This window comes from Sus scrofa, chromosome 8, assembly GCF_000003025.6.
Source record: "Sus scrofa isolate TJ Tabasco breed Duroc chromosome 8, Sscrofa11.1, whole genome shotgun sequence".
In the NCBI taxonomy this organism is placed as follows: Eukaryota; Metazoa; Chordata; class Mammalia; order Artiodactyla; family Suidae; genus Sus; species Sus scrofa.
In genome coordinates this window covers 39,171,016-39,183,411 of record NC_010450.4, presented here as the reverse complement: position 1 = coordinate 39,183,411, position 12,396 = coordinate 39,171,016, and the positions used below count along the sequence as shown (strand labels likewise).

Below are 12,396 nucleotides of genomic sequence, written 5' to 3'. Positions count from 1 at the left end.
TGCCATTTATTTTTTTGTCATGGATGTATTCATTCATTGAACAAGCTATTGAGAATCTACTGTATGACAGGCATTATGCTGGGGGCTGAATATACAAGTGTCAGAACTGCGATACAGGAGTTCCTGTTGTGGCTCAGCAGAAACGAATCTAACCAGCATCCACGAGGTCAGGTCGATCCCTGACCTTGCTCAACGGGTTAAAAGGATCCAACATTGCCATGAACTGTGGTGTAGGTTGCAGATGCGGCTCAGATCTGATGTTGCTATGGCTGTGGTGCCAGCGGCTACAGCTCTGATTAGATCCCTAGCCCGGAACCTCCATATGCCTAGTATGCAGCCCTAAAAAGACAAAAAAGAAAAAGAAAAAGAAAAGAAAAGAAAAGAAAAGAAAAGAAAAGAAAAGAAAAGAAAAGAAAAGAAAAGAAAAGGAAAGGAAAGGAAAGAAAAAACAGCAATACAGGACAGTAACCCTTGGGAGCTTCCAAATCTAGTGGATCATAAACATGCAGACAAATTTTTCAAAATGCCACCCTGTAGTACATGCTATTCTTAGATTATTGTGAAGGAGAATTATAGGAGGGGGAGAGGAAAGGCTGTTCAATGTACAGCGGTCACACACTCTGAGAAAGTCATTTAAGCTGAGACGTGAAGGATGAGAGAAAGCCAGCCAAGCAAAGAGCCAGCAGAAGGTGTCTGTTTTTCTGAAAAGAGCACAAGCAAAGGCGTTGAGATGACAAGTAGTTGGGAGACTGGGTGAGGGGAGCGTGGCATGAGATGAGGGTGGAGGGAGAGGTCGGGTCAGAGCACACAGTGCTGGGAGAGCCCTGGGAAGGAACTGAGAACATTTTTCTAAATACAAAAGGAAGCAACTAACAGCTTTTAAACTGGGAGTTGGGGAGTGTGTCACTTACTGCAATAAAAATGTATCGACATTTGCCATGTGAAAAATGGGGTGTAGTAGAAGAAGAATGGACATGGGAAGCCAGTTAGAAGGCAACTGTTTGAGGCGAGAGGTAACAGAGGCTTGAAGGGGTGCAATGGTAGAATAGAAGCGGGAAACATTTAGCAGGTGGCTTCCCCTGGATGTTCTAACAGATCGGATATAGGAAATGAGGACAGGAAAGATTTCTAACCAGAATCCAGGCACAAAATCCAGCGGTCCTTCCCTTGTCTGGGGTTTGTCAAACCTGGGCAGATCTGGCCCCGTTTCGGCATTGTTTTGGAATTTGCACCTCTGGAACTGAGTCGCAACCAAATTGGTCTCCATGAAGTTAGACATGCGGACCCCTTTGGGTGTGCGATTCATTCTACAGTAGGTGGGAACCTGGATTTAGAGACAGGCAGGCAGAGTAGCGGAGGAGAGAGCTGGCTACCTCAGAACGTGGGGAGCAGTCTCTCTTTTCTGATGCCTTAAAAAAATAGACTATGAACCACATGTGGTTTAAAAACAAACCAAAACATGTAAATCAACTCTAATAAAAAGCAAAAATAAAAATAATTTTTTAAAAGTAGGGGTGTTCTTATCATGGCTCAGCAGTTAATGAATTGGACTGGTATCCAAGAGGACGTGGGTTCTATTCCCGGCCTTGATCAGTGGGTTAAGGATCCTGCATTGCCGTGAGCTGTGGTTTAGCTTCCAGATGTGGCTTGGATCTGGCATTGCTGTGGCTGTGGTGTAGGCCGGCAGCTGTAGCTCCGACTAGACCCCTAGCCTGGGAACCTCCATATGCCGTGGGTGTGGCCGTAAAAAGACAAAAAAAAAAAAAAAAAAAAAAGGCAGGACATTCATGGAAAAGCAACAAGCATCTTCCTGTGTGCAAGTTTCAAATGGGGATGGGATGAGGGTGGGGGAGTGTGTATACAGATAGGCAGAGTACACATGCAAATGATAAAGCAGACAGGGCAAAAGGCCTAGGAAACGGTATATGGGTATTCTTAGTCCTATTCTTATATTCTTAGTACGATTCTTGCAAATTTTCTGTATTTGAAATTTAAACAATTTTTTTTTTAAGGGTACACAGTCTTTGGTCCATGGCTCATCTGATGGGTAACTACTCAGCCATAGTGACAAGCGAGGGGGGTGGGAGTTCCTGGCTCCTACGGGTGCTGGTTGGAGTCGAGAACCAGCAAAGTCGCAAAGCTTGTCTCACAACCAGAGCAAATGGAAATCTAACCAGATAAGCCATAGCTCAGTGCCATCAGCCCAAGACTCCAGTGCCCACGCAGAACCAAGGCAGCAAGAAGCCAGAGGGCCATTCCAGACCAAAAGCCCCTCTCCTGCAGCACCAGGAGAGCACGCAAAGCATCCCTCCACCCCTGGGCCCCCGTCTAAGGAAGGAGGAGGGCAGGGAGAGCCTGAGAGGGCAGCCAGCCTTTAACAGAAGTCTGAACTTGGAATGAACTGACTATTTACACAAAAAGCACTACGGATAAACCAGAAAAGAAGTGGCAGATTTAAGTCTCCTCCTTAGCCCCCTGCAAATCAACTTATATTGATTGCAATAAGACATCGAAATTCAGAGGTATTATGCTTTTTGCACATTACATTTGTAAATTTTGACTGCTGCCACTATAAAACTGCATTGACAATGATTCCGATTGGAAAAAAAAAAAATGAATGGGTAAGTGTGCGTGCACGTGTGCGGGCACATGAGCAAGCACATACAGGGAAACATGTCTGGAGTGAAATATGCCAAAATCTTAACAGGCATGAAATAACAGATGATTTTCACCTTTATACTTTAATGTGCTATATGTATTTGAGAAGGAAATGTGTATTACTTTTATAATCAAGCAAAACTAAATCTTTGCTTTGCTTTGCTTTGCTTTGCTTTGCTTTGCTTTGCTTTGCTTTGCTTTGCTTTGCTTTGCTTTGCTTTGCTTTGCTTTTTAGGGCTGCACTTGCAGCACATGGACATTCTCAGGCTAGGAGTCAAATCAGAGCTGCAGCTGTTGCCATATGCCACAGCCACAGCAACGCCAGATCCTTAACCCACTGAGAGAGGCCAGGGATCAAACCCACATCCTCACGAACACTATGTCAGGGGTTCTTAACCTGCTGAGCCACAATGGGGACTCCAGACCAATCAATAGAGAGATTTTCCTTAAAGGAAATCTCATCAGAGAACAAGGCAGAAAGCCACACCCTGCTCTACCACAAGCCTTAACTAGTGAATAAAAGAATCCCTTGCTGTCTTCTAGCATCAGCCATGGAGCAGTGCTGCCATAGGAGAAACACCTTACTGATGGATTTTTTATTAGATATGTGGAAAGCTGTTGCATCACTTTGGTCTATCTGCCTCAAGTACCAACCCAAAGTTGCACTTTTCTTTACAGCGATTCCTTGAGCTTGCTATCCTGGCTTTGCACACACCATACATCTGAGATCTGTCACTGCCTGATATTGCTTAACTTTTTTAAAATATATTTTTATTTTTTTATTTTTCTCTGGGGAGGGGGGTGGACCTGCGGCATATGGAGGTTCCCAGGCTAGGGGTCTAATCGGAGCTGTAGCCACCAGCCTACACCACAGCCACAGCAACACAGGATCCGAGCCATGTCTACGACTTACACCACAGCTCATGGCAATGCCGGATCCTTAACCCACTGAGCGAGGCCAGGGATCGAACCCTTAAATCAGTACAACTGACAGAGATGCAGCCTGCTTCATCATCTTACTTTTGCTTTCTTTCTCTTACTTTTTCTCTTTGCCTGATTTTTCACCCTCTTTAACTCCTCCCCTTCTGCATCTTTTCTTATTTTCCTCCCCAAAGATAGAATTTCATGTAACAATCTTCCTCTTTGATAAATATGGACTGATAGTGGGCCTATGGAGAGGAAGGAGCCCCAGGGATGGGATCACAACATAATAGAGAAATCCTGTCTCCATATTCAAAGACACTGACGCCCAACTCTCTCCCTCTCTCTCTGTCACACACGTGCACACACACGCACACACAATCATATTACTTATTTGCAAATGTCTACATTTCACATGAGCCATCATCATTCTCCTTTCTAACTTTAAAAACTAGGTTAAGAACAAGCAGTTCTTTGGGGAAGGAGGTAACTTGCATTCCTCTTACTCGTCTTGAACCTGGTTGAGTTGATTACGAGTTGTGTTCAAATCAGCATCTAGTTGATGTATGTTCCGATCCCGAATAACAGACTCTTTTTGTCTCTCCTTATCAAACGTGTCCTGGAACAAAACATAAATCAAAACGGTCTGAATACATGAAACCATATGAACATGCTGCAAAAATATTACGCTGGGCAAAAGACGTCAAGCAGAGAAGGGCATGTAATGTGTGGTTGCCTTTTTGTGAAGTTCCCATGTGGGCAAAATTAACCTAGGGTGATAAAAATCAGAAGAGTGGTTGCCCTGAGGGTGGAGTGAGGGACTGGAAAGTGGCACAAGGGAATGCTCAGAAGTGAAGGAAATGTTTTCTATCTCAATAGGGGTATGAGTTGCATGGTTATAGAGCCATTTCTCAAAATTAATCAACCTATGGTTTTTGCTGCAGGTAAATATCTCAGATTTCTTTAAAAGACCTTGAAATATCATACATCTTTTTTTCTTTTTTTGGTCAAATCTTGACAATGGTAAGTTCCCAGACCAGGGATTGAACCCAGGGTACAGCAGTGAAAGTGCCAAGTCCTAACCACTAGACCACCAGGGAACTCCCATCATCCTACATCTTTATGCCCAAAATAGCACCCATGAGGGTAAAAATCTAAGACGCATACAAAAATCCCCATGTAGGAATTCCCATTGTGGCTCAGCAGGTTAAGAACATGACACAGTGTCCTTGAGGATACAGGTTTGATCCCCACCTCAATGGGTGGGTTAAGGATCCAGCATTGCTGCAGGCTGCAGCATAGGTTGAATATGGCAGCTTGGATCCAGCGTTGCTATGGCGTAGGCCCAAGCTGCAGCTTCGATTTGACCCCTAGCCCAGGAATTTCCATTGGCCACAGGTGCAGCCTTAAAAAGACCAAAAAAGAGAGAGAGAGATACCCATGTTTAAAAAAAAAAAATGTAATGACTATGATGTCTACAGAACACTTACTGCATATAAATTATTTCATATGCTTATCACATTTGACCTCCACAATGACCCCATTAGGTCAGCAAAGCATTGTTCCTATCTAGCAAATGAGGAAACCGTAGACCTAACAGGTTGGACAACCAACCTATCCAGGACTTCAGAAGGTGCTAGAATTCTGTCCAGTCTCTCTAAGCAGGACTCTTTCAGCCACGACCTCAGAAGACCCTCTTGCTTAGAACAGCCTGCTCTAAGTGGTTCAGTTCTTAAAACAAATTTATGTAAATCCATATAAACATTTAAAATCCAGGTTAGCAGTGTTTTGCTTATCCATACATAGTGATTCCAGTGCCTTAAGCAAAGTCTGCATTCTCTTTCCAGTCTGGTCTTCAACTGTTGAAACACTGCCACTGTCCCATGGAAACCAGCAATATCAACCCCCAATTGTGACACTCTTGATCAGTCTGCCAGAATTGAGTTTTCTTATCTTGGAAGTTTCCAATTAGTTCTACTCTTTCAGAATATTGACATTTCCCCCAGCTAATGATCTCATTCCCTTCTGACCCCCCAACCCTCATGAGACCCTGTCTGAGTGACTAACTTGTCATTTAAAAGTTACTATTTAATGCCCAGGTGGGGGCCCAGCAATATCTGAGATGCAGACCATCGCCAGGCCCTTTGCATAGCTGAGGAAGCAGAGGCTCACTGATTTGCTTAAAGTCACCAGTACATATGCAAGGCTGAGATTTTTTTTTTTAATTTTTTTGTCTTTTTGCCTTTTCTAGGGCCGCTCCCAGGGCATATGGAGGTTCCCAGGCTAGGGGTCAAATTGGAGCTATAGCCGCCGGCCTATGCCACAGCCACAGCAACCCAGGAATCGAGCTGCGTCTGCAACCTACACCACAGCTCACGGCAACGCTGGATCCTTAACCCACTGAGCAAGGCCAGGGATCAAACCCGTGACTTCATTGTTCCTAGTCGGATTCATTAACCACTGCGTCACGATGGGAACTCTCAAGGCTGAGATTTTGATGCTGATCTGTCTTAAGAGAAAATTCAACCCATCAATGCCGCAGATTGCTGTAACATAGAAACTCACCTTGTATACCTGTGTCCAATTCCCTAAGAAGAGTTGAGCCCTTCACTAGGTGAAAACCATATCTTAACATACATTTGAGTTCCCAGAGGTTCCCCATCAGGTACCATAAGACTTTAGCATCCCTACCTGTCAAAAGCCAGGGAGGATCCTTTAGCATCCCTACCTGTAGAGAGGGGATCTTGCTGTCGACAGGTTTCCCCAGGGAAGCGGCAGTAAAGGAGGCCTCCAGCCAAGGCAAAAGGCGTGATTTGATTGTTTCCACACCATCATAATGCCCTCCTAGAAGAATGTACAAATCAGGTCAGTGAGAGAAACCCAACCACACCAGCTCATCCAGAGAGCACAGAGAGGCGATAGAGGACAGACAGCAAAGAAGGGAGAGCTGGGGGCAGGGGAGGAAGGGTACAAGGGTCATTTCTCACCTTCCTGGGCTGCTGTAGTGAGGATCCCAAAGAGCTGTCCCTGCACTTTGGCAACTTGTTCGATGAGTTCCAGGCAATAATTTAGATTTTGATCACATGAGTTGTTCTGCAAAGCCAGATCAGCAGACATCAGTGCAACTTCTTGACTATGGGACCCACTGCAGGTGGACAGGCACCTCACTTTTCACAAGGGCCACCAGGCTCCAGTATGCTCCTGGGGCAGAGACTGCCATGTGCTCATCAAAACACATTTCCCCCTCTACCCGGGCACCCAGCTAGACCACTTTCCCCAGCTTTCCTAGCAGTTGGTGTGGCCATGTAACCCAGTTCTGATCCACGGGATGGGAAGTGATGGGTGACTGTCTTGAGTGATTTTCTTCTCTCTTTCTCCCCATCTACCAAATGCAGAGGGTGCAGCAGAAGACCCTCCAAGGACATAAGGGATGGTGGAGCCATAGGATTTATTTATTTTTTATGGCTGTACAGTGGCATGTGGAAGTTTCTGGACCTGGGGTTGAATCTGAACCACAGCTGTGACCTACACTGCAGGCTGCAGCAAGTGCCAGCTCCTTTAACCCACTGCCCTGGGAATTGACCTTGCACCTCTGCAGTGACCTTGAGCAACTGTAGTCAAATTCTTAACCCACTGTGCCAAAGCGGGAACTCTGAGCCACAGGATTTAGAAGGCTGCTAACTGAACTGTGACATAATGGAAAAAAGTGGTGTTTTTTTTTTTTGTGGACATTAAACCACTGAAATTTGGGAGTCGCTTTTATAGCAATAGCTTCAACTCCCTAATCAATGGAATCCAGCAAAAAAAAAAAAAAAAATCCTGTATAAAGTAAATAGACCTTTGGGGTTCCTGTTCTGGCAAAGTGGAAACGAATCTGACTAGGAACCATGAGGTTGTGGGTTTGATCCCTCAACTCGCTCATTGGGTAAGGCTCCAGCGTTGCTGTGAGCTGTGGTATAGGTTGCAGATGAGGCTCAGATCTGGCATTGATGTGGCTGTGTGTGGTTTAGGCTGAATCCCAGCTGTAACTCCAATTTGATGACCCTTAGCCTGGGAACCTCCAAATGCCATGGGTTCGGCCCTAAAAAGCAAAAAAACAAAGTAAATAGACCTTTTGTAACACAATACAAATCACTGCCTCCCAATTAACCCGCTTTATTGGTTCTTATTCTCTACCTAAGTTCAACATATGCAGCAAGAGCACTATTTGTTAACAGTAAGAATGTACCACTGGGTGAAAGGTACAGTGGAGAATAAGATGAGAAAGCTAGCCTAGCCCATAGGCAACACAGACCAGCAGGGAAGACAGGAGAGCAGACAATTACCCTGTAGTGGAATAATGTCTTATTACAGGGCTGAGCACAAACCTATTCCGGAGCCCATTGTCTTGGAAGGTTAGGGAAGGCTCCAAAACGAAGTGAAAGCTGGGTGAGAAGAAATTAGGCAGACTTGGGGCAAGTCTGTCCCCAGAAGAAGCCAAGAGGTAGACATTTCAACTATTTTTCCATTTTTGCTGTCTCTTTGGTGACCTTTCACCATTTCCTCCTCTTGCTGAGGAGTTCCCGTTGTGGCGCAGTGGAAGTGAATCCCAATAGGAACCATGAGGTTGCGGGTTTGATCCTTGGCCTCACTCAGTGGGTTAAGGATCCAGCAGGGCCATGAGCTATGGTGCAGGTCAAAGACTCGGCTCAGATCCTGCATTGCTGTGGCTGTGGTGCAGGCCAGCAGCTACAGCTCTGATTCGACCCCTAGCCTGGGAACCTCCATTATGCCATGGATGCAGCCCTAAAAAGCAAAAAAAAAAAAAGAAAGAAAGAAAAAGGTCTCATTGATTCTAACTCTAAAAGAACGAACACAACTACAAGCAGCAAATTGTGAGGGTGTAAAAAGGCAGAAATTTATGTGTAACCTCAAGCCATAATCAGGCACCAGCAACGAGTGGCTCCTGGGCACTAGAAATCGCAAGGCAGGAAGTGGGTCATAGAAAATGGAAAGACAAGGAAAGGTTTAGATGCCCTCTAGGTAGAAGTTTGCAAGTAAAATGCATATCTGTGTCAACAAGGTAATGGTTCAGACACACAGTCAGGTCTTGTGGGCAGAGGCTCTGCCTGGACGTTCACTATTGCATTATCGGCCCTGCATTTGATAGTCTTTGCATATTTAAACTCCATATGTATTGAATGAATGAATGAAAATAAGATGATTCACACACTTTGGCTTTATTACCTACCCCTTAAGTGCAAGGCACTGTTAATGCTTTATAAACATGAACTCAGTTAATCCACACAATCGTACCCAAGGAGACAGGAGGGCCATTGTCCCCATTCCTGTCTTCATATAAGGAAACCAAGTCGCAGAAAGGGTCAAATAACATGAGCAAGGTTACTTAGCTAGTAAAATGGCAGAACTAAGACCTGGTTTCAGAGCCCATGCTCTTTTAATTCCTTTTTCTCTTTCTCTTTTTTTTTTTTTTTTTTTTTTTTGGTCTTTTTAGACAAAAAAGACCCGAGGCATATGAAAATGTCCAGGCTAGCGGTCGAATTGGAGCTGCAGCCGCTGGCCTATGCCACAGCCACAGCCACATGAATCCAAGCTACATCTGCAGCTTACAGAGCAGCTCACAGCAACGCTGGATCTTTAATCCACTGAGCGAGGCCAGGGATCAAACCCGCACATTCATGGATACGAGTTGGGTTTGAATGATGTGACAAAGAGTGAATGAGGAGGGCAATCAGGGAAGCCTCTCTGAGGAGGAGACATTGGCACAAAGCCCCAGATGCAGAGCACAGAGAAAGAGCAGGCCGGGCTGTGGGGACAGCAAAAGGGCAAAGGCCTGATGGCAGGAGTCAGGAACGAGTCTGGCAACCTTGAACCAGAAGTGGGTTCATGTGGCAGCAGACAGGTGGCTGGAGAGGCTGGCAAGACCGGTCCTGGAGGCCCCTGGAGGCCCGGTAAGCAGTCTGTGTGGAAGGGACACATTGTAACAGAGGCGGAGCTGTTGGTTTAGTTTCCAGGGAAATAGTACCTGACAACTAGCTCTGTCAAAGCATTTCTTTTTGTGGCAACCATTTCTTTTTCTGTCTTATCCTTCTATCCCCTTCTCCTAAAAAGATAATGTGTTTTTTCATTTTGGTTTGGTTTGGTTTTGACTAGGGTTTTTTCTTTTTTTTTTTTGTCTTTTTGCCATGTCTTGGGCTGCTCCCGAAGCATATGGAGATTCCCAGGCTAGGGGTCCAATCTGAGCTGTAGCCACTGGCCTACGCCAGAGCCACAGCAACACAGGATCTGAGCCGCATCTGCAACCTACACCACAGCTCACGGCAACACCGGACCCCTAACCCACTGAGCAAGGCCAGGGATCGAACCCGCAACCTTGTGGTTCCTAGTCGAATTCGTTAACCACTGAGCCACGACGGGAACGCCTAAGAGGGTTTTTTCAAAAAAGACTTTTTCTTTCTCATGTTTGTATCAATCTTCCCCAGTATCCATATCACACTGAAGGGCCCAAAAGTATTTGATGAATCAATACACAAGTGAGTGAGCAACTTAGCATAATATTGACAGGATCAGCTGCAGCTCTGATTCCACTCCTAGCCTGGGAACTTTCATATGCCACAGGTGAGGCCCTAAAAAGACACACTCAAAAAAAAAAACTAATCTGGCAGGAGCAGACCAGATAGTTTGGATTAGAAAGCTAGTCTAGTGAAGTTTGAGAGTCACCAACATCTGGGGAGCAGTCAAGCCATAAAACTGGATTAAGATGTGTCAATTGCTCCGGAGACATCAAGGAGGTAAGAATTATAAAAAAGAGATTGGGAGTTCCCATAGTGGCTCAGCAGTAATGCATCTGACTAGCATCCATAAGGACGTAGGTTCGACCCCCGGCCTCACTCAGTGGGTTAAAGATCCAACGTTGCAGCGAACTGTGGTGTAGGTCGCAGACATGGCTTGGATCCTGCGTTACTGTGGCTGTGGCTGTGGCTGTGGCCAGCAGCTACAGCTCCGATTGGACCATAGCCCAGGAACTTCCATATGCCAAGGGTGTGGCCCTAAAAAGCAAAAAAAAGAGAGAGAGATTAGACTTGACTGACCATCAGGTGGCCTCTAGTGACCATAGTGAGGCAGTGAGGATGGATTACTCTTTCCAGACGTTTCCTAGTTGGGGAAAGGAGAGCAACAGGACAGGGGCTTTGTTCCCATCCCTTCAATGGCATATTCTCTTGCCCAAACCTAAGCTCCTGACCCACTGAGCCTAAGTTCTGTCTAATTTCCAAGGTCCCTTTTTTTTTTTAGGGCTGCACCCACGGCATATGGAAGTTCCCAGGCTAGGGATCGAATTGGAGCTGCAGCCATTGGCTTACGCCACAGCCACAGCAATACCAGATCTGAGCCGTGTCTGCAACCTACACCACAGCTCACGCCAACGCCCCATCCTTCACCCACTGAACGAGGCCGGGGATCAAACCTGCACCCTCACGGATGCTAGTCAGATTCATTTCCTAAGCCACAACGGGAACTCCCCAAGGTCCTTTGTAAGGTGCTTCCCCACGACTCATGCAGCCTTTCTTCCTCCAGCCTCTCTCTCCACTCCGGCCACCATCCAGCTTTACCAATGTCCATGAGCACCAGATCGACCACCAGTCCTTTGATCTCTTTCACTTCCTTTACTTCTGAGTAACCGAGACCTTATTAACATTTCCCCTCATGAAAGCCTGATCACCCAGCCTCTGCCAATGGTTCTCTCCTACCTACTATTCGATTCCTAACTTGAATCACCTCCATAATAGGAAAAAGAGAGAAACTTGTTCATCACTAAATTAGTAAAATTTATCACTAAGTTTTTTTAGTCCACGTGCAAACTTCAGTTTGAAAAGCTATTCAAATCTATTGATTTCAGTACAAAATATAGTTATTTCCACTTTAAGGAACTTCGATCTCACTCACAAAAGATGCTTCTATCTATACTAGATAAGAATTAAATAGTGCGAAAGGGTTCTTTGCAATATTCCTTTCAAAGATGAATGCTGCTCCAACATGAAATGATGTGCCTGACATTTTTAATACCTTTCTTTTTAAAAAATGCATTTTATATACAGTAAGAATACCATTTCCAAAACCTGCCTGAAAATATGTCAAGGAGGTACGAAAGGAGCCAATTAGCAGGAAGTAAGCAATTTGCAGGTCCTTAGAGCTGGCCATGGAAAGCCACACATGGAGAGCAAAGCCTTAATTGCTACACTTTCTCCCACCCCCACTGCTGTCCAGGGTATGTATTCTGGGGAAGGACGGCAGGAAATGGATGCTGCAAGTAAGTGGAATTTCCTTATACCGTCACTCCTTCTGTAGGAGGTAAGAGAATGGACTCAACAAGCAAAAGACCTAGTTTCAAATCGAAGTTCTACTCTTTCTCGTCAAGTGACCTTGGGCAGGTGAGCTGCCCTCCTGTGGTCTGGTTTTCTCATCTGCAAGATGTAGAAAATAAAACCTGCTATCTCATAGGTCCTTGTAAAGTTTAGAGGCAATAATGCATGAAGAGTGCTTTGGAGGCTTTCAAGGGCTCTTTAAATGCTGGTTATAGGAGATGTACAAATTACCTAAATAAAGCTACAAGTGGAGTTACCGTCGTGGCACAGTGGAAGCAAATCCAACTAGGAACCATGAGGTTGCGGGTTCGATCCCTGGTCTCGCTCAGTGGGTTAAGGATCTGGTGTTGCCATGAGCTGTGTTGTAGGTCACAGATGCGGCTCAGATCTGGCGTTGCTGTGGCTCTGGCGTAGGTCAGAAGCAACAGCTCTGATTAGACCCGTAGCCTGGGAA

At 45.4% G+C, this 12,396-nt stretch overlaps 1 protein-coding gene across 4 annotated transcripts in view; it reads right to left on the bottom strand.

Moving 5' to 3' along the window:
* The window catches only part of SPATA18 (spermatogenesis associated 18), a 43,217-nt gene that overhangs the window by 22,806 nt on the left and 8,015 nt on the right, over positions 1–12,396 (bottom strand). For all 4 annotated transcript variants that reach the window (XR_002346352.1, XM_021100317.1, XM_021100316.1 and 1 more), the window contains 3 exon segments: positions 6,567–6,672; positions 6,308–6,423; positions 4,086–4,198 (listed from right to left, as the gene is read on the bottom strand). Coding sequence is in view for 3 of the 4 variants with exons in the window: in XM_021100317.1 (XP_020955976.1) it covers positions 4,086–4,198; positions 6,308–6,423; positions 6,567–6,672 (335 nt within the window). In the remaining variant the exon portion in view is untranslated.